The 24,453-nt window shown below is 37.7% G+C and overlaps 2 protein-coding genes across 8 annotated transcripts in view; both read right to left on the bottom strand.

Moving 5' to 3' along the window:
* Window positions 1–2: 2 nt before the first annotated feature.
* RRH (retinal pigment epithelium-derived rhodopsin homolog) lies at window positions 3–14,630 on the bottom strand. 4 transcript variants are annotated; one of them, XM_019636026.1, is made up of 8 exons: window positions 14,484–14,560; window positions 12,731–12,859; window positions 9,068–9,258; window positions 6,667–6,766; window positions 5,824–5,977; window positions 4,759–4,927; window positions 1,378–1,556; window positions 3–201 (listed from the first exon to the last, which is right to left on the bottom strand). In XM_019636026.1, exons 3-8 carry the CDS (start codon window positions 9,212–9,214, stop codon window positions 87–89), a joined length of 864 nt encoding a protein of 287 aa, XP_019491571.1. In that variant the 5' UTR covers window positions 9,215–9,258; window positions 12,731–12,859; window positions 14,484–14,560; the 3' UTR covers window positions 3–86. The 4 variants fall into 4 exon arrangements, with proteins under 4 accessions (XP_019491571.1, XP_019491568.1, XP_019491569.1 ...); XM_019636023.1 differs by lacking the exon at window positions 12,731–12,859 and having other exon boundaries at window positions 14,484–14,630; XM_019636024.1 differs by lacking the exon at window positions 14,484–14,560 and having other exon boundaries at window positions 12,731–13,078.
* Window positions 14,631–18,041: 3,411 nt separating this feature from the next.
* GAR1 (GAR1 ribonucleoprotein) overlaps window positions 18,042–24,453 on the bottom strand; it is a 9,927-nt gene continuing 3,515 nt past the window's right edge. For all 4 annotated transcript variants that reach the window (XM_019636027.1, XM_019636029.1, XM_019636030.1 and 1 more), the window contains 4 exons: window positions 24,134–24,193; window positions 20,775–20,913; window positions 19,118–19,198; window positions 18,042–18,743 (listed from right to left, as the gene is read on the bottom strand). In XM_019636027.1, coding sequence (XP_019491572.1) covers window positions 18,730–18,743; window positions 19,118–19,198; window positions 20,775–20,913; window positions 24,134–24,193 — 294 coding nt within the window. In that variant the 3' untranslated portion in view covers window positions 18,042–18,729. The remainder of the gene's footprint in view (window positions 18,744–19,117; window positions 19,199–20,774; window positions 20,914–24,133; window positions 24,194–24,453) is intronic.

Raw genomic sequence — 24,453 nt, 5'->3', positions numbered from 1 at the left:
AATGGGCTCATACTTTAAATAAAATGAAAGCACTGCAAAAAAAAAAGTAAGTAAAATGTTTTGATAACTTGTGCTTTCCTCTGATTTCATATTCTCCCAGAAGTCAGTGGATTTTGAGGTACATCCATTGGTAAAATATTTGTCACGGGTGTTGCTTGGTGAGTCTGACATTTGAACATGGCAAATATTGCCCTCCGAAACCTTCAATAAAAAGGGGAAAACCTGGCATTATCCAAAATGACTTGGAATTTTAAAGCACTCTCAAATATGGCTAAGAGACCACTGCTGCCAACTGACATCTCCAGATAAATTTTTGCCTCCGACTTTAACATCTCCTGTTGAGAACCTTATAAATGTACAAAGGGTAGTTAAAGACCAATTTTGTGCAATTGATTATAAACATTGAAGACATTTTAAAAAATCAATAATTATATGTGTTTAAAATGACGTCTTATGTCAATTGCAACAGTTTATTTATTTGAACTAAGGATATGTATTTCATGCATCTGTTCTTCAAAGCAAAGGCCAGTTGAAATTATGGAGAGTCTGAGAATGACTGACCTTTCCAAAAGAACCACCAACAGACTCTGAATTTCAAATCTGTTCTTTATTCTTCTTATGTGATCTGTTTGGTCTTTTTTGTTTCAAACTTCACATACCTGTAACTAAAGCTGCTCTCCCAAACATGTGCATAAATACATAAGTTTAATAGGAGCAGCATTAGTATTCAAGGATTACTTGAATTACTTGCCCTCTACTGAGATATTTTGGGCAAATATTTAAAATATTTAAGCACAGTAGATTGGTTCATTCCATCTTTCAGCAGCAACAGGAAATAATCTAAGTTCCACTGAGGAGGCAAGAAAGAAATCCTAACTAAGAGTCCCGATAAAGGAGGGGAAGAGGCTCTTTCTCTATTATCCTCAGTGACTACCCACTCCTGAAGCCCTTCATGCTAGCACTGGATTTTTCTCTTGCATTCAAACGACACGTCTTCTTTATAGTAAATATACAACTATGCTACCCACTTAGGGAGCCCCACATTGCCTTGTCTTGTCCATTTTCCAGTAATAGAGCCACTCTTTTCTTTGGAACACTGATTCCACGTATTTTGGGTGGGGTAAGCATGAAAACCATATGGAGTATTACCCAGCCATAAAGAAGAATGAAATATTACCATTTGCAATGACATGGATGGATGGACCTAGAGAACATTACATTAAGTGAAATAAGTCAGACAGAGAAAGACAAATACCATATGATCTCACTTATATGTGGAATCTAAAGAACAGAATAAATGAGCAAACTAATCTGCTGCCTTTTTAACATTCTTTCTGTATTTGTTATTTTATTCAGAGCATTTTAGACATAACTTACTTTTTATTAGCAACCACATAAATACAGGGATTGTAGAAGGTAGAAGATTTGGCAAACAGTGGAGCAATAATGGCCATTGAGGGAGGAACCTTCTTTGGATCACCAAAGGCAGCCCATAAGCACACGATGGAATAAGGGGACCACGCCACCAGAAACATGAGTATCATTATCACAGACATCTGTAAAAGAAATCAGTATTTGCCAAACCCCAAATCTAAAACAACTGAATAGCTAATATATTTAAAATAGCACGAAAAATTATCCAGACTGGAATTTGAATAAGTCTATGTTGGTGATGACATAAAGGAAAAACTGATTTTTTGCGCTCATTGTACTTTGCTCATGTGCAAAAGAAGAAGTTATCTATGATAGCAAGAGCTTGTGAAATGGATAGAATGTGACACAAATGTAGAGAATACCTGCTTTCTGTTGGTGTGCTAGGGAAGAATAAAAAAGCTGATGAAAGGCAGATATAAACCCATTCCTAACCCATTTCTAGTAATTGTGCTATGGACTGCAAGCATTATGCTTTTTCTCTCACTGTCATTATCTGCTAACCTAAAAATAACTTTCTAACTAACTAACCTCAATTTGAAAACAAAAATCCTATGCTGAACTCAATGAGTTCAAATATAGATGATTTGAGCTCAATATATAATGTGTCCAGTGCAGACAGTTTTGTAAAGGAGCTCCCCTGACATCTCGTTTAAACAAAAAGTTATAATTTTTACATTGCCCCTCCTGATTGCCCACTAAAATGATGGAAAAGAGGTTTAAAAAGATATCAAACCATAAGAACTAAGAATCACAAATTAGACAATAACTTTGTAAAAATTAAAACTGAATAAATAACTTTTGGACAAGTGGCAAATTACTTATCAGACACAAAAATGATTAAAAAGCAAATTAAAAAATTTTTAAAGAGCTAGCAGTGAGAGAAAACCAGATACAGACTAATCTATTGCACAGAACTACAGACAGTCTCAGGAACTGGAGGTCACACCTAGCTCAGAATGTGGGGCTGCCCCTGGAACTTAAAACAGGGGAACTCACTGAAGTCTGCAAAAAGAACCAGATTTCTGAATCCCGTTTGCACTCTGCCAGGTAGGGGCCCCTTCCTCTCCCAGGAAAATCCCAGGTCAGTGTAAGAGAGAAGAAAGCAGGGAAACTCAGGACTGGGGGACACCTGGCTCTGCTGAGAGCTGGAATGCTAAGAGAGGGGTGCTGCATGCTGTCCCCAGTCACTTTCTCTGAGCCCTAAGCATACAGGTAGACAGACTTATACCTCCCACCCAGGGATGTGAAAGGATCTTCTTGGAAACTGATCAGCCCAGAAGACAATACCTAGAGGTAGATACAGATTGTCAGAAACCCCTCCAAAGAAACATCCCAGCAAAAGAGCCCATCCAGAGCTTACAATCAGTTTTTTAGTGCATCACATGCACTATGCAGGGACAGTCACCACAGACATTGAGGAAACACGCAAACTGACAGGCAGAGACCAAAATGGTGCAGAAACTCAGGGGAAACAAAAAATATGTGACGAACAGAAGGAACATGTAAATATATACATAACAACATCACAGAAGTGAGAAAAGACATAAAACAAGAAGAGAAGGCTATTAAAAAAAAGTATAGAATATAAAATAATTCTTTTATCTATAACAATGTTTTCTATCCTATATATAAAAAAGGTGACAGAAATGCAATACAAAAGTTGAACAAGATGATTAGCCGGATACAGGGTAAGGTAAATGAGGTGAGTTATGCAGGTGCAAGGTCAGATCCTATCTTTATTTAAAATTTTGTATTGTGTTCAGTATAGGTTTTGGCATTAATTTGGATTTTTTAAAATACTGCATTAACTACAACTTTTTTCTTTTTTTTGATTAGAGTATTTTGGTGTCTGCTTAAATTTTGCACCCAAGGCTTGAGCCTCACTCTCCTCACCCAATTCCAGACTTGGACAATGTTGAGAAAACCTCTCACAAAGTAAAAACAAAAGCAAACAAACAAACAAACAAAAATCCAGCCAGGAACAACACAGAAAAAAATTTTTAATTAGAAAATAAATCCAGGAGATGAAATAAAAGGAGTTCCAGGAACAGAACAGAGTCAACAAAACAAAGAGGGGGGGTCACCAGAGAAATAAGATGAGATCTCTCGCGAAGGGAAGGACCTGGGTCTCACATTGCAGCACTTACCAAGCACCAGCACATGGGTGAATAAAGAGCCAAATCACTATATAATTCCAGAAAACTGGAGGCACAGAGATGATCCTACCCGCTTGCAGAGAGAACACACAGATGGCTACACAGAGTCAGTGACCAGAATGCTGTCAGCCTTCTCAATGGCAACACAGGAAGCCAGGAGATTATAGAGCATGCCTTCAAAATTCTCTGAAAATCATTTTCTACTTAGAATTCTATACCAGGCAAACAATCAGTCAAATACGATAGTAGAGTTTTAAGACATTTTCAGGCATGCAAAATCTTTAAACATTTACCTCCCCGTAACCTTCTCAGGAATCTTCTTGAGAAAGTGCTCCACCAAATGAGAGGGAGGAACCAAGGAGAAGGAAGACATGCAACCCAGAAAACAGGCGATCCCACCCAGGACAGAGGCCAAAGGCACTCGCAGATCGTGATGAAGGTGATCCAAGGATGCCAGCTTTCTGGGCAGTGATTTTAGAGAATGGCCAGTGTAGAGCAGAGCAGGAGGCCCAGAAATTCCAGGAATAGAAGCTCTAAGAAAAGGAGAAAGTCGATCTAGTCTCCAATGCATTTGAAAATACTAAGAGGAAACTGATGCTGCTGGTGGAGAGATTGGAGATGAGTTGGCGACAGGTACACAGAACAGTAAGCAAACGAAACTCCAAAGGGGAAGAGAAGAAGAGGTGGGAGAGAGAAGAAAGGAGGAATAGGAAGAAGGAAAAAACAATATTAACTCCATGGGAGGAAAAAGTTTTATAAAACAAACAAACAAGCAAACAAAACAAAAACAAAAAACAAATCACAGACCCCTACAGAGATCTGGAATAAACAGAATTTAGATAATCACAATAATGTAAAATTGACACTAGCTAACCAAATAGTAACATACTGTCAAGATGAGGAAAGAGAAAGGTTAATGGGAAGAAATGGGAAAGGTTGGTGGTATAAGAGAAATAAATTCTCATTGTCCATAGTAAAAAATCACAAGGTAATAGCAAACAAAAATATCCAAAAAGCAGGAAAGCACATCATTTAAAAATATGAACACAAACACCAGAAAAAGAGCCAGAGAGTAAGAAGGTGGGGGATAGGTGACTGCTGGGGCCAGGGGACCACGTATGTGTAAGAGCATGATTACAAAAATATTTTAAACATTTTGATGTCTTACCTTTGTTACATCTACCTGATCTGACCAATCCCTGTTGAGGTACTCAGTGCAGTTACTAGTAGTATGACATTTAATTGATCGAGTGACATGGTAATAGCAGTAAAACATCACTGTCAAGGGCACAATAAAATTTATCACAACAACTGTCATCGTGAAAGAAACAAAAGATCTGAAAATAAGAAAATGGAATCATTAAATCACTACTTGTTTAATGTACTAAAAAGGGAAGGGAAACAGGATATTATTAGAAATAATACTGGCTCTATCCAGCAGTCATTATATTATTAAATAGCTTAGGAAGTATATTTGACATTTAGACTAGGGGTTGGCAAACTATGGCCTATGGGCCAAATCCAGACTGTCATTTATCTGTATAAATAAAGTTTTATTGGAACCACACTCACATAATGTCTATGGCTGCTTTCACAGGCAGAATTGAATATTTGCAACAGATGGTCTTGCCTGTAAAGCCTTAAAATGTTTAGTTGTCAGCCCTTTACAGAAAAAGTTTTAGATTTAGATTTAGTTTGAGAGTTAGAAATTTTCTATTTGTTTTTCTGAGTAAACTTTCATTTTCCTTAACAAACTAAATTATCCTCTTCTCCCTGGTAAATATAGAGGAGCATCACTAATCAGCAAGCAAATCTTCACAGTGATGGTGCTTTTGCTATGTAATTCTCAGGAGATGCCTTATCACCAGATCATCTTGAACAGATAGGAAAAGGAGTCTGCCTGCGTTTTCGCAGGAGCTGCATGCTGTCTAGCAATCCTATCACTCCTTTATCCCTCTCACATTCTCCCTCTGAGGTGCAAATATCAGAAGGGTACTCTGTTCCCCCTTTGCTGCCAGAGGAGAGAGAAGAAGGGACAGGGTAAGGAGCACAAGGGGAGCTAGATGGCCTTACTTGCAAACAAGCGTTATTCAATGCTGGAGTCACATCATCACTACCAAGGAAGCCCTTTGCCACACAATGTATGGAAAACATTTGATCTGAACTTAAATTTGAAATGGTGAGATGTCTACATCAGAAGCATTTGCTTATAAAGTGTAAAAGTGTATCTTACGCATCATTTTCCCGCCAGTTTATGGTACAGGTGGCCCCAGTAGGATCTGGGGCATAACTAGCCCACCCTAAGATAGGCATCACAGCCCAAACGAGGCCATTGACCCAGGCCCCCACAATCATGCTGATGTAAGTGTTGGTGGTCATTCTTCTTCCTATTAAGACATACGAAGTATTAGCATCATTTGCCAATAACAGAATTCATATTTTCACTTTGCTTTCACTGATTATTCAAAGTTGTTATCAAATAGATTCTTTTTTTTTTAAGCTGAGCCATCCTGCCACCTGTTGGCAGCTCAGCGGCAGCTCAGCTCGGGCCGTGAATTGAACCGGCGACCCTGTTGCTCAGAGCTCGCACTCTTGAGCGAGCTCTTAACCAATTGAGCCACTCAGCCGGCCTTCAAGTAGATTCTTTATAGAGCACTTTAGTTCATTCAAAGCCTATCTACATGGATTCACATTCAGAAAAAACAATGACATTTAACCTGAAACCTAAATGATACAAAGGATCAGCCAGAGGCTAAGAAGAAAAAAGTGCTTTCCAGGCCTAAGGAAAAAGCATCTACAAAGACCCCAAAGTGCGAAAAGGCGTGGCCAAGACCCCAAAGCAAGAGGGCTCTAGCCAAGGCGAGAAAGGCAGCAGGGCCTTGGAGGCTGTTATGAAACGTGGATTTTACTCTAAGTATAATAGGAAATCACTGAAAGTTTTAAACAAGGATTGCCAGAGAAATAAGGATGACCATGACTGTAATCCATTACACTTATATCTTAAAGTGAATGTGTGTCAAGTGATACTTAGGCAAGAAATGGATTCATTGAGAAAGCAGAAAAAAAACTGCTATACCTATGTCAGGACGGCAGATGGTCAGGTATCGATCCATGGCCACGACTGTGAGTAACCCGATACTTGCCATTCCAAAAAAGATATTCAATCCAGCATAAATCTGAAAATCAAAGTTGGAAAGAATCCACCATTCTACCCACCCTCCAAGAGACATTTATATTTTTATCCCATTGCTAGAATATATTTTAAATACATTAAATGTTTTTTTGTTTTACTAATTTTAAAATACATCTTCCACTGTCAAATTGTAATGGGTTTAATAAAGGCATTTATGGAAAGTGTTTAGGGACTTCATTAAGTAAAATATTCTTTAAAAAAATTTTTAAGATATAAAACTTCTACACAACATACTGTATAGACAGAATGCAAAAACAAACCAGATATTAGGTGTAATGCATATAACCAACAAAAGATTAGTATTCAGAAGGTAGACAATTCAACAAGAGGAAAAAGCAAACAGAAAAATAGGTTATGCACACAAGAGGAAACTTGAATGTTTATGACATAAGAAAAGATATAAATCACATTATGTAAGAAATGTAAACTATAAGACACCATTTTCACCCATGAAAATGATAAAAATGCAGAAGTCTGACAATCCCAAGCATTTGGGAGAAATGTGGAGAAATAGACGTTATTGTAAGTGGCGTAACTATTTTGGAGAGCAATTTGGCCACATCAGATAAAGTTGAAGATGAACATTTCTACAACCCAGCCCAGCCACCCTCACCTAAGCAACGTGTCTAGAGAAACTCTCACATATTGTAGGAGACAGGTATAAGAACATTCATTGAAGGCTTCTTTAGAACAGAAAACTATTGGGAATAAATGCTCCATAACAGCAAAATGAATAAGTATGTTGAGGTATGTTCGTTCATAAAATGAGTGGCTGACAGCTACATCCATCAATATGACTAAACCTCAAAAACATAATATCAAATAATGAAAGGAAATTGCATAATGCAAACAATATATTATTTATACAAAATTTAAAACATTCAGACAGTATCTAGTTTATGTATACTCATACAATATTATATAGTAAGATAGGAAAACATTCATGGGTAAGAAGGGATTAAGACTGGGGACAGTATGCAAAGAACTTCAACAGTGTCAAGTTTTACATTGGGTTGTCAGAAAAGTCATGACGCATTTTTGCAACGAAAAACAGAAAAATACGTCATGACTTTTCCAACAACCCAATATTTTTAAAAAGAAAAACAACCTGAAGCACATATTGAAAACATTAAGGGCCGATCGAGTGGCTCAGTTGGTTATGAGCTTGCTCAACAGTGTGAGCTCTGAGCAACAGGGTCGCCAGTTTGATTCCCACATGGGCCAGTTAGCTGCGCCCGAGCTGAACTGCCACTGAGCTGCCAATAGGTGGCAGGATGGCTCAGCTGGTAAGAGCACAGGCTCCTAACAGCAAGGTTGCCTATTCGAGATGGTGGGCTATGCCCACCCACAACTAACACTGAGCTCATCATCTTGAGCTGAGCTGCCACCTGGGTGGCTCAGGGGATAGAGCGTGCACTCTTAACAACAAGGCTGCCGATTCAACTCCCACATGGGATGGTGACTACACCCACCTGCAACTAAGACTGAACTCGGCACCTTGAGATCGTGCGACAGGACTTGGAGCTGAGCTTGCTACGCCTTCCACAATTAAGATTGAAGGACAACTTGGCTGTTCCCCTCCCCCAATTCCCCAACACTGTTCCCCTCCCCCAACTCCCCAATAAAATCTTTAAAAAGAAAGAAAAACATTAAGATTTGACAAATCGGTTGGTGCATACTTGGGTATTCATTATTCTCTATTACTCTCATTTTCTGTCTATAATTTTATAGCTTAAAATCAACTATTAAAAAAATCAGGCCAAAAAATCTTATTTCTGTACTATCGTAATGCAAACTAATATTAATCTATTTCCTTGTCAGTAAGAATAATAGCAGATATATTTAACAGCAATTCTTGTGGAGGACTTTGCATACAGCAAACAACGACAAAGTGGTAGCTTAACTACATTACTTAGATATTATGATATACCATTAATAGTTCATTGTTTCAAATGAAAGCAGGGTATTTCTTTTTGAATTTGCAATATACAAGCTTTCATTTGAATATGCACGTTTTCAGTTTTCTTCCTTCGATGAATGTTAATTTGTTTTTTTTCCCTTTGGGTTGGGGAAATTTAAAAAATATAATAATGGCTAGCGATTTCATTTCTCATATTAAAGAATACATTTCCCAATCACTCCCGAAGCTGCTTTCAATTAGAGCACTGTATCTATCCCCTTACATGATCTTATGTGATTGAAGCCCTTGGGATTTTTTTAGACATTTAAATTTACATCTTTTTAATCTAAATTATTTAGCCTTCGTTGCAAAGATCTCCAATACCTGACATCCTGCATATCCAAATTTCCAACTTCCATACAGATCTGAGGCAGCAGACATGGGATAGCCAATACTACTGACCCCGATGTCAGTAACGGCCAGGTTAATGATAATTGCATTTGTGGGTGTCCGAAGTTCCTTGTATTTCATGAAGATGCCCAGAACTGTTATGTTGCTGAGAATACTTATTATACCTGAGAACATACACAAAATCATCATACACTTTGTTTAATTTAAATGTTTAAAAGTAGTATCAAAATTATAGTTAAGCCCCTTCAAAACACAATCTCCAATATTTCAATTCATTTATTTGAAGTTTCAACTCTTCTTAAAACTAATTTAATATCTTCACAACCCTCCCGTGAAATAGCAATAGGAAAATTAAAGCAACCTACCAATTGCATAAACCAGCACTGAAGGCTAGTTTTAATGTCATGGCTATTAATTACTCTGTCTTTGAAATTCCTCCCTTGCCTTTCATGATACCAGCTCTGCTGATTTGGGGGATCCATGTAGGACCCTCCCGTCTGTGCTGGCAGCTGAACTTCTTCCTCCTCCTTCCTGAGGCCCGAGACTTCTTTCTCTGTAGTTTCCTTTCTCAAGCCTCAACTATCATACATCCCACAAACTCTTCTGTCACTTTCCAGCCCTGACCCACGCTCCAGTTCCATATCCCTTTTCATTCAACTAATTGCCATTAAACATTCATTAAGCATCTATGTGTGCAAGATCAAATGACTGTTCCAATATTACTTGAAGCTTAACATGACCAAATTGGAGTTCTCCATCCAACACACACACACACACACACACACACACACACACACACACTCACACACACACACTCACTCACTCTGCAAGTTTTGGCTACCTGGAGAGAAAGTCAGGCTGGCTTTAGGGTACACTGAGAATCCTCACAGGTGATCACCCTCGTCAAATTCCCAGTCTGGGATCTGACTCTTAGCTTTGCCCGCGCAGAAACGCAATGTTGTTGATGATCCAGAATTGGCAGAACTTGGGTAGACAGATGACTGAACTTCTTAATCAGAATGCCAATGTATTAATTTACAATGAGAAGTATTGTTGAGTGGACCAGATGTGCCTGTTAGCTTAACACCCCCTACTCAGCGGTTCTCAACCTGTGGGTTGCGACCCCTTCGGGGGTCGAACGACCCTTTCACAGGGGTCGCCTAAGATCGTCGGAAAACAAAAAGATATTTACATTACAATTCATAACAGTAGCAAAATTAGTTATAGAGTAGCAACGAAAATAATTTTATGGTTGGGGGTCACCACAACATGAGGAACTGTATTAAGGGGTCGCGGCATCAGGAAGGTTGAGAACCGCTGCACATGCTGCAAAGGATGCACGTTTCCCATAACCCTGACGTGAGCCATACTAGGTCCCAACAGTGAGGGAGGGGGATGAATAGACAAATGCTAGAGCCATTACTGGATGCCTAGGGGCTAAGGGAGTGTGAGCAGCAGAAGAAATAGAGTTGTGTTCACGGTGGTGAAGAGAAACTGGTGAGCAGCCCCCTGCTATTGTCTGAGAGGAAAGGTTTCCAAGCACCAGCACACAAAAGTATCAGCTAAGGAAAAACTTCCGAGATTGGCACCAGTTAAAACTTCCGTTTATCGTCCTGTTACACTAATCTTCCGGATTCCTGTTCTTTCCTCCTCCATGCTGCTGGCAGGAGCTTGCCACACTGAATTAACCACAGTTCTTCTCTTTCCCAAACGTCAGTCTTCTCCACTCTGTGAGACAAAAGTCCACATGTCCCAGCCTGATAGTCCAGGCTTTGCCTCAATCTGTTTTCACCCTTTCCAAGCAAATTTGCACACTTGTCAAGTAAGCCCTCCATTCTAGTTATTTATCAAATACTCCAGACTTGTAAATTTTGACTCATACTTCTCCCACTTGAGACATCCTACCTCTTTCCTCTATCTATCCAAATGCTACTCATCCTTCAAAGTTCTGTGCAAGCCCAGTTCTGCGCCAAAGCCTTCTCTTCACAGAACACTCTCCTCTCAATTCCCAAACAACTTGCTTATATTATACTTAATCTTAAGTGATGCTACATTAACTTTTTTGGATTTCTTGTTTTCCCATGTATATTTCAGGCTCCAAATGATTTCTGTGTTCTTTCACTGTGTGGCATATAGCAGATTTATACAAACAGACCTCAACTAAAACTCATATTGCTTAATTTCTATTATTCCTGCAAAGCATAATTAAGGCACAATGACAGCAAATTTGATGCTTCTTTGGCTCTATTTTTAGCATCTAGTCTTGTAGCATGTATAAAGGTCATATTCCAAAAAGCTTAATGAATTGAAAAATCTTTTTGGGCTAGCTACAAATCTGATGATTTAAAGCGTCAGATAAAACCCAGTGCATAAGTGCTACCTACCAAGTGTGCAACCAGGATCAAGTAACCGCACTTGGGAGCAGTCTCAGATATACTGGGTGGGGTGAGGTAAACAATTTAGCCCTTTTGTCTGTTCTCTCTTTTGATGTACAAATCAAAAGTTTGTACACAAAATAGTCTCAAGCACTCTGTTTCATTTCCCTTCCTGTAGCTGTTTCCTAATAAATAGACAATGATCATTTAATAGGTCTAAGTTGATTTAATTGCCCCTTGGCTTCTGTGGCTTTTCTCCAGTTTCTTTGGCAGATCCTTCTTCCTGGCCTTTCTCTCATCCCTACCTTGTTAAATATGTGCATTGTCCAAGTTTCTGTCCTAGACCCCCTTTCTTTTCATACCCCCATTCAACACATACTCCGAGTGATTTCCTACATATCCAAGGCTTTATGCTGATACTTTCCAGATCGATCTCTTAAAATTCAAACCCATGTGTCCAGCTTTTTACAGGACATCTCTCAAACTGAACCCAGAAACTTCTCCTGCCCCAAACTGTTCTTGCCCAGGTGTGTTCCTATCTTGGGGAATAGCTTTGCCATCTATCCAGTACCCCAAAAAGGAAATCTGTCATCTTTGATGCTCCCTCTCCTTCTCCCCCAATCTCCACATCTAACCAACGATTCTAACTTCTAGCTCTTGAATGTGTCTACTATCTTCTGTCCCCACTGCCACTACTCCCTCCTTAGGCTTTCCTCATCTTAATCGCACAGGGACTCCTACATGGTCCCTTAGCTACCACTATACATTTTGCCAAAATGCAAAATGAATCATATCATTCAGTGACTCTTACTGTCTTTACAACCTGGGTGGTTCTTCATGAGCTGGTACACAGCCATTCTCTCCAGCCTAATAGCTCTCACCCTTCATTTTATAATTCATAATGAGTTTATTTCAGACTCTTAATCCACAATGCCCGCTTGCCTCCCAGCCTTAATTATAGAAAAGGCAACTGCTCAAGTTGGTTAAAGTTTGTAAGAGCTAAAATCTAAGAGAAATAGCAAATTAAAAATTAAATTTAAAATGAAAACTCTAGGCTCTTGGTAAAAGTGACAAATAAATGCTTTGACTGAATTCTTTTCCTCATACTTTTTGGATTTGATTTGGAAGTTTAAGTGGGTTTTGTTAAAGGAAAAAAAATTAGGCGAACTAAAGAATAAATGTTTGAACAAAAGCATAAAGAGGTTAGATATGCTCCCTTCAGTTCAACTACCAAAAACACAAATAAACGGCACATACTCACAGTATTCCTTGATAAAACAGACCCTTGTGGTTATAATGTGAGGGCTCTAGAACCAAAATGCCTGAGTTCAAATCGTAGTATAAATACTGAGTAGATGTGTGTGTTGGGCAAGTTACCTAAACTCTTCATCTGTGTAAATGGGAAAAACAAAATGAATTTGCTTACTGAATTATTATAAGAATTATTCTGTTCATGTAAGTATTTAGAACAATGGTTGGTACATCAACTATTCAAATAATGACATTAGTAGTAACAGCTAGTAGTGGGGTGGTGGTAGCAGTCATCTGAGTCATGGTAATACAATAACATCATTATTATTAAAGCTGCAGAGGTAAGAACCAGAGAGAACATTTTCTTACCAGAAAAACTTTTTTGCAGGCTATTTTTGTGAACAGATAAAAAATGATAGCTTTTCTTGGTCATCTACAAAAAACTAACTAAATCAAAAGTTTGTACACAAAATATTTCTATGTAATTGTAGTAAGGAGGTTTTCTCTTTAAGTAGCACAGAGTTGCAACAACGAAAAATCAAAAACAGAACTTGTCCAGTACTTATCATACAGAGGTATTCAAATGAACGAGTTAGCATAGCACTAAAATTTACAAAAATTAACTGAGGAACCACAATTTCTGGCACACAAGCAATACTCTGTGAATTACGGGGAAACTAATAAATTATAAATAAAATGGGTATAGTAAAATTTGTTATGCTTTTCACTCTGCTTGTGAATATATTTGAAATTTTTCATATATCAATCCAAAAATAATAACCCAATATGAGTTACTTCTAAAATGCATTATTAAGCATAGCTGCAAATGAAGTGACTGCTAAGTATAAAGTTTATACCACAATTCAACCTATACATAAAGAAGATAGTCAGGGAACTTCTATTATCATTTTCCCTCTTTTTTTTCAGCAAACGAGTCTTTATCTTAATCCAATATATGCATCAATGACTGTGTATATGTGGGAAGAAACAAATATTCTCCAACACCTACTGTGTTATTTAGATGCATTTATGTGTCACTTAATTTTACTCTTTACAACAATTGTGACAAGTACCTTATTCTTATCCCTGTATTACAGATAAGAAAATAGAACAGAAAGGTAATGGAACTTGTTTGCTGTTGCAAAGATACTAAATGACAAAATCTGAAGCTCAAGAGTTTTTCAAATACAGCATTCTGGAATAGCTGAATTTTCACCCTCTGTCCTCAATGACAATACACTCTGCTCTCTCTTTTTATGACATTTTCTTTTCAGGACCTTTCAGTCTTAACTAGATTCCAACCAAGGAAAAAACTATGAAAAGGATCTATGAGAATAGTAAATGACATAAAAGGACACTTTTGCCATGATGCAGTTTTCCCCAATAAAAACTTAATGTCATAACCAAATATGATTATAAAAGAATATATTTTTATAGAAAACTTTTCTCAGCTCCACTTAATTTCTCTTGCATTCCAAGTAATTTGTGACATTAACCACCATTGCCAATGCTTTCATTTATCCTCTCACCTACAATCTTACTTGATCTTTATAGTCAGGAAATAGAGCAAGTGTCATCATCCTTATTTACATGAGCACCCCAGCTCAGAAAGGCTAAGTGACTTCTGGAGGCTGGCCAACAATACGGAACTTGAAACACGGTCTTTAAACCCATGCTTTTCCTACTACCTTATGCTCAAAACTTCTGCTGTCCTTCACCCATTTGAAAGTAAAATTATTGTTTAATGGAGTAAACATACATACCTGCCATAATCAAATAAGTTGCAACAACATTGTGTTCAGTCTGTGAAAAGACGGAGCCATCTTCACTTTTAAAGTCTGAACTGTTGCCTAAATTATTCCTTAGCATTTTGGAGGGAAGATATTCAGACAGCCTTCCTTATAAAAGCCTTCAATAATTACGAAATGTTATAAATGCCACTGAGGGAAGAATTTTCAGAACTAATCATTTCCACTTAGAGACCTCAAAGAATGGCCTTTTCATAGAGGCCCTCCCTTAACAATTGTGATTGGGCTAAAGAGGAAAGAATTTTAATTCCCAGAACAAGGAAAAGGCTTATTAGCAAAATAAAGAGAAATACCAAGCCACACATTTTAACCAATTTAGGCATCAGCCTTATATCTAAGGAGATTATCAAGTGCAAACATCCCATTTAAACAATAAACCAACTCAGAAATTCAGTGCAGGAGCTGAGTTAACTGCTCTCTGCTGGAAATCAGCTCTGAAGTTAAGAGCCAGACTCGGTCCTCTAAAACCATTCAGATTAAAGTCCCTGTTTTCGGTTGACCCTTTCAAATTTTTCAATTTCAGTTCCTTTTGTTTTTTTCCTTAACAATTTAAGAGATAATAAAGAAGTGATCTCCCCACATCCTTCCAAATCTCACACCCCTAATCATATTGTTTGGTGTATACCCTTTTGTTTTTCTTTGCTTATACAAACATATTCATATATGGGTTTGAGGTTTCTCTCACTTTAAATAAAAATGGGGAGATATGCATATATAAAATCATTCTGTAACTTGTTTTCCCCTAAAGCCTTATCATAAATCCAGGTCTATAAACCTAAGTCTAAGTTATTAATAGCTATATATTTCATAGCATGGATATAGCATGATCTACTTCACAATCCACCTCAGTTAATTTATTCTACACTGATATGCACCAGTAATTATCTGATAATAATCATAGCATGTATCAGTCAAGTATCTGGATTCAATCATTCATTTGTAAAGTACAGGGCAATTCTCATATTCTGGACTATCTTGTTATAACTCAAAAACTGGGTTACATAAATGGGTTACAACCTAACATGAACATTTATTGTTAGAATAATATACCCCCAACACCTCTTTTTACCCATATTTTTTATGCCATGTAATATTAAAATCTGATTCTTCTCAATAGTGAATTTCTTTAAATCAGTAACTTTAGAGAAATGCTAGATGCATCAAAGTTAACAGTGTAAGCATATAACAGAACCACTAGAGGGCTATATTTGCCCATTTAACTTAATTTTATAAATCTTAATTGGCATAGCAGGAAGGGACTCAAGAGAATCTTTTTGCCTCAATTCTCTCAGCTATATATAAACTGACGAAGTTGAACCAAGTTGGGTGATCTGTCCCAGATCTAACAGCTACCAGAACTCAAATTTTTAATAAAGTAACACTCCAGAGTAGCTATGCTAGTCAAGTCAATCTCATCAGTATTCCAATACCAAAATACCTTCAAATAACCCCAAAGCAATGAACATAATACCTAAGTAGAACGCTCTCTTTTAAAAATCTATGGTTTGTTGGGTTTTAAATCTTTTTTTTTCTTTGCATTCAGTATTCAGAACAAAAAAAAAAATTGTTTTTTTTAAGATTTTTATTGGGGAATTGGGGGAAGGGGAACAGACAAGTTGCTGTTTTTTTGGTCTTCAGTCTAGTTGTGGAGGATGTTGTTTCACTGGCCCAAGTTGGCACCATCACTGTGCTCTTCCTGGGCGAGGCAGATCAGTCGTTGGTCACTCATGGCGGCTTGAGGGCCGCTCACGCTGGCTGCTGGCTACACACGGCAGCCCATGGCAACCCACTGCCACAGGGGCTGCAGCCTACGCCGTTGCCAGCGACTCACGGCAGCCCAGCTCCAGGTTGAGCTGTTGTTCAGCATCGTAGCTGTAGAGGGCAGTGTCACTGGCCTCATATGTGGGATCCGAACCAGGGCCCTCTGGCATCCCAAGCCAGCTCTTAACCAACACTGCACTCGGCCGGCCCCCCAAAAATTTTTTTGACTATGCTTTGGATCATAGTTCCTTCCTCTTCTATAATGAATGATACCTAACTGTAGCATCCACTTAAACTTTCCAGAAATAACTATTTCTACTTATAAAAAAATGAAGAATAATTCCAAAGATGGCCAATTATCTGCTGTAGTAAAGTGTTACAGATATGGGGGTGGTAGGTGCATTCAAAGTACTTATTCATGGCTCCTTCATGAGTCATACAGAAAAACTTTGTTGGAATGAGGCTTAGAATACTAAATATAACCATTTCAAATCAAAATGTTTACACAGCTTTAATTTTTTTAATTTCATAAACTTCAATTGCCTAAAGTCAATCCTTTCATAACTCTTCCCAAATTTTCAGGAATACCAGGAAAAATTGCTTATATTCCAATAAACTGTTTAATTGTTATGGCAATAAGTGCATTTTAACATGATGCAATCAGAATGTTATTCAGTTAAAACTCAAAAGATTTAATATGAGAATAATCATTCAAGTATCTTTTACAATGGAACCCAGTGATGTCATAGTACCAAATTTATTAATATTAGGCTCCCTAAACATGTGAACTTGATTCAAAACTAAATGTACCAAAGGAAACCCAGAAAGAGCTATTATAAGGAAGAAAGGGAAAAATAAGATATGGAAATAAAAGTTTAAAGATGGACAACGACCAAAAAATATACTAAGCAAAAGGTGAAATCTCCAAGTGGTTTGTCTACCAACCTACACACTATTTCCATCATAACTATTTTAGACTTTGGTTAATGTTAAAAAGTATAGTAGTGTGGGGGAGAGGGGCTGTTACTTTGTAAGGGGTATAAAGGATAACTATTGCATTGTTCCGTACACATGAAACTAATAATAAAAAATTTAAAAAATAATAAAAAAGTGTAGGAATGTTACACTATTGTCGGTCCTTGGGACAATGCCATGGCCTCTCTAGTGCTTGCCATGTAATATTTTATAAACCAAGAGTAGAAACCCTGGCTCTAACTCTCACTGAAAATTTCAATGCAAGGATTCTAAATCAAATAGCCTCCTTTCCCATGTTGTAAAAGCACAACTCCTTTTACCTGTGAAACACTAATTTTCAACATATTTGTTCATCGTATATATTCAGGGCCCACATATTTACTAATGCTGCTGCAATTCCATTAATCAGAAATAGTTAAGAAAAACCCACAATAACGACATAGGCAATATTATATGCTACTCAAATGAGCATTCAAGAGTTAACTGAGTATTACGTTAGAAAATTTAGGAAAAAATATGGCAACATCATTCCTTCTGAGAAAACACATGTGAAGGGGGAAAAAAATCAATGGCAGGGGAAATGGTCCCATATCACAATATTCTAACTTGCTATCACGGTTACTTCTTGATACTACACTAGCAATAGGGACCAAAATCAATTTCATTTCTGATGTCTCTTCCCAGGAAACTGAATGTGAGCAGGCAATCAAATATTTACTTACAGTGAATAATATCTGAAACATTTAGAGTCCCTTTATAAAGTAAAATAACATTCAGTAAAACTCAACATTCAATCTATATTGAATAAGAAAAATTAAGCATTTCAGAAATTTCTTGAACTTTAGTTCTCACTTTGAACAGAGCTGTCCCAACTTTAATAGATTCATAATCAATACTAAAATTTTCTAATTAATTATTAATTGCAATTAGAGAAACTGCTAACACAGAGAAGGAAAATACAATACAATAAAGGGTGCTGGTGTTCTTGTATACAAAAGGCAAACATTTTGAAAGGGGTGTTAGTTTATAAATAACTGCTCCACTAGCCAATTTTTTTTAAAGATCAGTTATATATGGAACCAAATCATTTTTTCTATGTGACGGCCACTGGGTTTCAGCTTTAGTTGTTCTTTTAACTTCAAAAATAGCTCTGGTTTAATAAACACAGCTCTAAATAACTTAAAGGAATAAAACACTTTATTTTAAAAATTCATATATGCTGCAAATGAAAACTGTCCATTTACTAAGCAACCACAGTTCCAAGCATTATACAAAACATTAAAACACTTGTTCATACTTGTAGAGCAAAACTGCCTATTCTGTTGCACTGTTTGTATGATGTTAACATGTAAGTGCCACTGTCATAGTTCTTCAAGGCTTGCTCAAGAAACAAAGTTTCTGATCCATAGAAGTAGATCACTACAGGTTAACGCAGAAATCAGCTGAAGTTTCTGTCAATTGTTACTTAATGTCCTCTCCCTGATTAAGAGAAAATGAAAGTATTAAGCGTATAGAAAAATGAGTCTTTAAAGTACTATTACCCAAATCTCAAGTTTAAAATCAGCAATAGTTCTTGTAATGCTTAGCAAACCTAGTTTACCAAATTTAACTGTCATTCATATTACACCGTTTTATTTTTCAAATTAAAAATACAGTTAAATAAATTAGAAATAGGTGAAAAAATTCAAAGGGAAAAGCAAGGAAGAGTGTGACATAAAATGAAACTATAAATTAGTCTGGAACAAAGAACACCATGGTGTTCTATATACTTTTTGGTAAATAAAAATGAAATTAAAAATGACAGACAATACCAGGTCTGGAAATTCAGTATTTAAAGTTTTTTCCACACTCACCTCTGAAACCACCACCGCCTCCTCTCCCTCCTCTGAAGCCCCCACCTCTACCTCCTCCTCCTCTCGCACCTCTAAAGCCACCTGAAGATCAAGGAGACATTTATTAAATAATGGCTGTCTATCATATTCTGATAAGCCTACAAATAGCAACACCATTCCTACATAATAAAGAATAATAAACACATACATTATTTTATCTTGCAGAATTTTTTAGAAGATAAAAATGGAGAAACTGTAGTCGTTTCCCAACTGAGCAGCAGGCTAAAAGCCCTAGGTTACACCTTTTTAAACACGGATTCTGTTTTAATGACTTAGAGAAGCTTGTTACGTTCAAGTTGGATTTAGCCCTACTGTTAATGTATGAGTGCCTTAGCTTTTGGTTATGGTCAATTCTCTTTTGATTGAACAAAGGCTTTTATCCTAAGAACAAGGGTAGGCGACATGGTGGTTTTGCTCTGGGGCTGCTACAATAAACACAATGTTTGGGGTAAACGAAGCTGCACATGGACCGTGACTGACACACATGTTGACGAGTCCTGAAATTTTAAAATTTTAAAGTGTTTTTCTTTTATCCAACACATATCGGCTTCCTATTTCATTCTTCATTTTTATGTTATTTTGGGGGCGAACTTTGTATGGAATGATGAATTATAAAAGAAGAAACTGTAAAATGAAACAAACATACACTTCCAAAATACTGGTATAAAAATATAAAGGTTTTTAAAAAATAGACTACAGTTGTGCATTTTTTAATGTTATATATATGAGGAATGAGGGGAATTCATTAAATTCTCAAAGGAATACTCCCAAGAATATTTAAGAAAGAAATATGTTCAGATCTGTTCAAAGAGTATTTCCTAACTATCTAGACCCAAGAGAAGTATATTTATGGACTGAAATGATATTTAAATTGAGAAAGGCAAAGGTGAAAACAGTTCTCTGTTTTCTGACCCAGTTACAGAAGCTTTCCAAGCCCAATTCTCAACTCCTCTTCCTTACCCCTTCGGCTCTGCCCATCTTCTGGTCACCCACCCACACCATTCACTATCTAAGCCTGCCCAGTGCTGCTCCTGACCTCATCCCAACCCTGCTCATCACCTACTGCCCACAATGAGGAACACACCGAAGCTCTGGGGAAATACTTATGTCAAAAGACTGAACTCAGAGCAATTAATTTATTGCTAATGGTCTCTGACGTGACATAAGATTTGATTTCTGAGCCGCCAATTGTTTGATTAGGGCAAATTAACTTTTGTAAGCCTCCATTTCCTCATCCATAAAATAAGGATAGCATCTACCTTGCAAGGTTTTGCTATTAGAAGAATATACTTGGATATTAAGAGAATACGTGACCAGCTCTCAGCACACAGTCAACCCTCAATGATACTAAATTCAGTTATGATCTTATACTTTATAAAATTCCCAATAAAATAGGAATAACCCAGAGATGAAATCCCTCAAATTATACTTCATTAGGTTTTTCTTTTTAAATAAGATTGAAACTAAGCATTATTACTATGGCAATCTGAAAATAGCTTTACTAAATAAATAAACATACATAAAGGAGGTGCGCCTATACACAAAATTTAACTGCACTATATGAATGAGCTGCAACTTTTAAAATCTCATTAGAAAATTACTCCCGCAAATAACTTACCACCTCTACCACCTCTGCCAACTCCTCCTCTGCCTCCTCCTCGACCGCCCCTGCCACCGCCTCTTGGAGGTCCCTTCTCTCCTGGAGGTCGAGGTAAAAACCTCTGCAGTGGCAGCAGCTTATATGGATCTATATAAAACTGGAAGTATAGCAGAAAAAATTAGTGTGATGACTTGGGGGTAATATAATGTAATCACTGAGAACCTACACACTAAACTCAAAATAGCCTGGGTTCAAATTCCAACCCTACTACACACTACTGTGTAGGCTCTGGGCAAGGACTTACGTTTCTTTGTGCCTTAGTTCTCTGATCTGTAAAATCAAAGTAATAAGGTACCTACCTCACATGGTCCTTGTGAGGCTCAAAAAAGTAATGTACATAAAGCACTTAAACTTTGGCACACAATAGGCATTACATGCATATAAACAGAAACCAAGACCAATTAATCTCATGTCTCCTTAGAAATAGATAATGCCTTCCAAAAATTAACTACATTTTCACTCAACAGAACTGCCATAAGAAAAAAGTATTAAAATTTAGAGTTAAATCCAAAATAAAGCATTAACATACTCGCTATTTCAAGACTTTAATAAAGGATCAAATCAGTAACTTCTTACTGAACATAGAAAGTAATGAAGGATTTAAATGTAGAAACTAAACCCACCCTATATTTACGGTTGAAGAGGCCTCTTTTCACAATAATGAAATATAATGGGTATATTTCATTATTTCATACAAAACACACATGAGGGTTTCAAAATTATAATGTATTACTTATAACAAGATGGCTGAATCTCTCTTTAGCTATCACTTTATCACTCTTGTGCCCTTCCAAGCCCATCCTCTCAAAAATATTGGCTAGCTCTGCACTGTCCAATATGGCAACCACTAGCCACATGTGGCTATTTAGATTTAAACAGATTAACAATTAAAAATTCAGTTCCTGAGTCACACTAGCCACATTTGAGGTGCACAAAAGCTACAAATGGCTAGTGACTACCATATTGGGCAGAAATTTCCATCATCACAGAAAATTCGATTGGACAGCATTGGTCTAGAGCAGCGGTTCTCAACCTGTGGGTCGCGACCCCTTTGGGGGTCGAACGATCCTTTACAGGGGTCGCCTAAGACCATCGGAAAACAAAAAGATATTTACATTACGATTCATAACAGCAGCAAAATTAGTTATAGAGTAGCAACGGAAATAATTTTATGGTTGGGGGTCACCACAACATGAGGATCTCTATTAAGGGGTCGCGACATTAGGAAGGTTGAGAACCACTGGTTTAGAGGCTATTATAATAATCTAGTCTGCATAGAGACAGCCTGAATCTAAACAGTGGATCTAGAAACAAGAGGTACAATGTACCAATTTAGTATCTGTCATTTAAATACCCCCCTCACAGGGCCGGTCAAGTAGCTCAGTTGGTTAAGAGCTCGTTCAAGAGTTTGAGCTCTGAGCAACAGCGGTTCGATGCCCGACCTGAGCTGAGCTGCCACTGAGCTGCCAAAAGGTGGCAGGATGGCTCAGCCAAAAAAAAAAAAAAAAAACAAAACTTAAATATCCCCCTCCCCCAAACCCAAATAAATAACGCTGTGAGCAAAGGCAGGCATCCAGGTCAAATATAAGTGGCTACTACAGGCAAATTCTTTTTTCCAGGTCACCAAATGAGAAGCCCAGCTCTTAGGCCCACAGGCACCAGTGCAAGTTCCCAGCGAGTACATGTCAGGGTTTCTCCAGCCAGGCGCCATGTGCTAGCAACAAAGCGGTGCTTCCATCTCACCTGCTATCCCACCTGACTTCTGGGCCCACCACGCCATTGGCGCCAGGACCTGATGACCTCCATGTTGCTAAATCCAATATACACTTTGCAACAGCATTTTGCCAAAGTAGAGCACTTGTGATACCATTTTTATGACACTCTCCTGGTTGCCTTCTTCTTTATTGGCAGTTACTTCTCAGTCTCCACTAACAGATGTATAAATTTAGGAGGTGCCCAAAGCTCTTTTCCTCTCATTCTTTCTTCCTAGACTGTATCATATACTATCTGTACAATGACAACTGCCCAATTCCATCTCTAGCGCACTCTTCCTTTGAGCTCCTATGTGAATATCTCACAGGTTCTTCAAACTCATTATGTTCAAAACTGACTCATTCTCTTCCCCCAATTCCCTTCTTCTCCAGTGTTGCCCATTTCAGTGATGGTGACACCATCCACAAAGATGCTGAAATCAGACATCTGAAAGGTGGTGACATTTTTTACTTCAACTTCAACAGCTCATCAATTACCAAGACCTATCCTACTTCCCCTCTCTCTCATAAATCATCCATTTTTATCCATTTCCACTGTCACAGTCCTAGTCCAAAACATCTCTTCAGGACTAATGCAGCAGCCTCCAACTTGGCCACTTCACATACAGGACTCTTTTCCAGGGTGCTTTTATTTTTCCAGTGCTCTTTTGAAGTATACATTGAACTATATTTTCCTAATATTTAAAAACAAAACTAAAACTAAAGTAGCTCTTTCCCATGACCTGAAAACCTTAAGTAATCTAGCGCCTGCCTGCCCCTCTAGTCTTAATTCACAACTTCCCCTCTCCTACTAAATGGTCAACGTCTAAACTATACCGCCATGTTTTTCAGATCCTTCTGTCTCAGAGACTTGCACACACTGTTTCTCCACTTTAATGCACTTCCTGCTCCTCTGACTAGCGCAGGGGTCCCCAAGTGCTAGCCTAACTATATCAAAGTTATCCAGCTTTCCTTTTCAAACCTGAATCCTGGTCCCTACCTGAGACCTACTGAGTCAAATTTCTAGGTGTTGGGCCCAGAAATACATCTTAAAAGCTCCCTCAGATAATTCTGATGGGCAGCCAGGTTTGGGAATAACTACTAGTCAACTTTTCAGGTCTCACCTCCAAGCTCATTTCCGCAGAAAGCCCACTACTAACATTCTCATAGCAACCTGTATTTCTTTCATAGTATGTATCATGTTACTCAAATATTTGTAAAATCATTTAACATCTGACTTCTCCCAAATAATGTAAGTTTTATAATTTAATGTTTTACTTAGAATGTTTGATTGTGCAAGGTTTTTCGAGTTTTACATAAACTATAAAACATACTCTAGCAGTTACAGAATTTGCTAATATGAGCAAAGAATGCTTTCTGAGAATCTGTATTAAATAAATACTCTTGAAGACAAATTCAATGTCTGAAGTATAGGCTATTTCAATTTAAGAGGTTCACTGGTGATATACTGAGGGAATTTCAAGTGCCCTAACCAGGACTGCCCTGAGGTAGGTAGGTCATTCACTTATCAAACCAAGGATCCTAGGGATCATAAGCTTGACTCACCTTCTGCAGTTTTTTAAAGGAAGATGCCTTCATGTTTTCTGACAATTTAACTGAAAAATACTATTCATTTTATTAAGGAAAAAGCAATTAAGTAAGATCAAAGAAGGTAACCTTCTGAATTCATGTGTAATGTTAAGAACAGGTTAGAATAGATGGAAATGTTTAGGAAAAGTACGAAAGGAGTTTCTAAGAGGAAGTGAAGATTGTTTTAAAACTTCCCATCCCGGGCCGGCCGAGTGGCACGATGGTTAAGAACTGGCTTGGGACGCCGGAGGGCCCCGGTTCGGATCCCACATATGAGGGCCAGTGACACTGCCCTC

Source organism: Hipposideros armiger, unplaced genomic scaffold, assembly GCF_001890085.2.
Source record: "Hipposideros armiger isolate ML-2016 unplaced genomic scaffold, ASM189008v1 scaffold_26, whole genome shotgun sequence".
NCBI classification, from domain to species: Eukaryota; Metazoa; Chordata; class Mammalia; order Chiroptera; family Hipposideridae; genus Hipposideros; species Hipposideros armiger.
This window is presented reverse-complemented; position numbering and strand designations above follow the sequence as displayed.

Bases quoted from the DNA above. Each gene is read 5' to 3' on its own strand.
- RRH (XM_019636023.1), bottom strand. From the start codon at position 14,589: ATGCTAAGGAATAATTTAGGCAACAGTTCAGACTTTAAAAGTGAAGAT. The intron at 1,557-4,758 runs GTAAGACATCAA...TTTCTTTTACAG, and splicing joins ATCAGGTAGATGTAACAAAG to ATGTCTGTGATAATGATACT. The intron at 202-1,377 runs GTAAGTTATGTC...TTTTTATTGAAG, and splicing joins TATGTGGTTGCTAATAAAAA to GTTTCGGAGGGCAATATTTG.